The 1,400-nt window shown below is 38.8% G+C and overlaps 1 protein-coding gene across 1 annotated transcript in view; it reads right to left on the reverse strand.

Annotated features, from left to right (window-relative positions):
- The window catches only part of pnpla2 (patatin-like phospholipase domain containing 2), a 13,136-nt gene that overhangs the window by 2,442 nt on the left and 9,294 nt on the right, over nucleotides 1-1,400 (reverse strand). Inside the window, exons 7-8 of the mRNA XM_014013640.1 lie at nucleotides 621-753; nucleotides 303-425 (exon numbers count right to left, since the gene is read on the reverse strand). Of these exons, the coding sequence (XP_013869094.1) occupies nucleotides 303-425; nucleotides 621-753 (256 nt within the window). The remainder of the gene's footprint in view (nucleotides 1-302; nucleotides 426-620; nucleotides 754-1,400) is intronic.

Below are 1,400 nucleotides of genomic sequence, written 5' to 3' on the forward strand. Positions count from 1 at the left end.
AACTGAAGCAAAGCTAAAAAAAACGTGACTTATTTATTTATTTATTTATTTATTTATTTATTTATTTATTTATTTATTGTCTGACTCTAAATGTGATAACAGGATGTGTAGATAAGCAGCAGCTGCATTTATCAACCTGAAGGTAATAAGGTATCAATGTGTTTTTATTACCATCTACTGGCTTTAAATGTTAYTGCAAGTTGAACTAATCACACTAAATATAGTATTTATTGTCAGTCAAGGGGTATGTTTTTAGATTATGTGGTATTATGCAATAGCTGTAACAGTAGCTCTGACTGTACCTGGCAGAAACATGCTGGGAAAAGCTTTTGGAGGCCTGACGGAGAACACACTGGAGGATTTTCAATATCTGCTCTCGAATCCATCCCACATCCTCCTGCACATCTGGCAGCCACTCCAGAAGTCTGCACATGGAACGCATCATTGTCAGACAACAGACATAGTAGGTATCCCCAATGAAAGCAACACGGCGCTGCAGGAGAACGGCCATTTCTGGCCAAGTCTGTATCAGAAGCAGATAAAAGGCAACTTAAAAGTTCTAAAAATCATGACTGATTCTTGTTGTAGCCCTGAGGGAGTGTAAATAGGTCCCACAGCACCTGAGGGTCAAAGACATGGCAGACTCCAGAGGGAGAGTGTAGGGCAGCATCATGGCTGAGGCCATCCGGACAGGAAGCAGGTTGCCTAGCGACTGCACCAGGCTCCGCCTCTCCATGCAGGCCTCGATGAGAGCTGCAGAGGGAGGCAAACACACAGTTATTATTACCCACCTTTTCTTCTAAGATGGTAAGAAGCCTCAGCAGACAAGTGATGTGATCTTTATTTCTGTCCTTTCTCAATAAAAGTGTTTTTCAGTCAGTAATGTTGGAAAAATGCTAATTATAGGTTATTTCTTCACAGATGTATGCATCTGTTCTGATAAGACTTCACCACTTCATCAATTAGATCTGTAAAAATTAAACCTAGAAATAATAACTTTTCTGTCTGCTTCAAATCCTAACTCTTGCATGTGAAAAGAGCATCACCAGTAGAAGGAAGTTTTACTGAAACCATTAAAAGGGTCCCTGATTAGTTGTAACATTAAACTTTATTTGATAAACATATATTTAAACTATAAAATAAAGACTGTAAAAATACTGTAGGCTGTTTAGTTTTGTAAATCTTTTAAATTATATTTTAACACGGACGGAGCCATTTTATTTACACGCAAAGCATTCTGGGTAAATGTTGACGTGGATAGGTCCTCGGTGTGAGCGAGCTATATCCACCCTGAAGGTTAATCTTGGACAATATCTGATGATCAACTCTTTTAAATGAAACCAGAGCGTTGACAGAGAGGAGAAGGTAGAAATGACTCAGCCTGTAACTGAAAATAAGGT

The sequence above is a fragment of the Austrofundulus limnaeus genome, unplaced genomic scaffold (assembly GCF_001266775.1).
Source record: "Austrofundulus limnaeus strain Quisiro unplaced genomic scaffold, Austrofundulus_limnaeus-1.0 Scaffold104, whole genome shotgun sequence".
NCBI classification, from domain to species: Eukaryota; Metazoa; Chordata; class Actinopteri; order Cyprinodontiformes; family Rivulidae; genus Austrofundulus; species Austrofundulus limnaeus.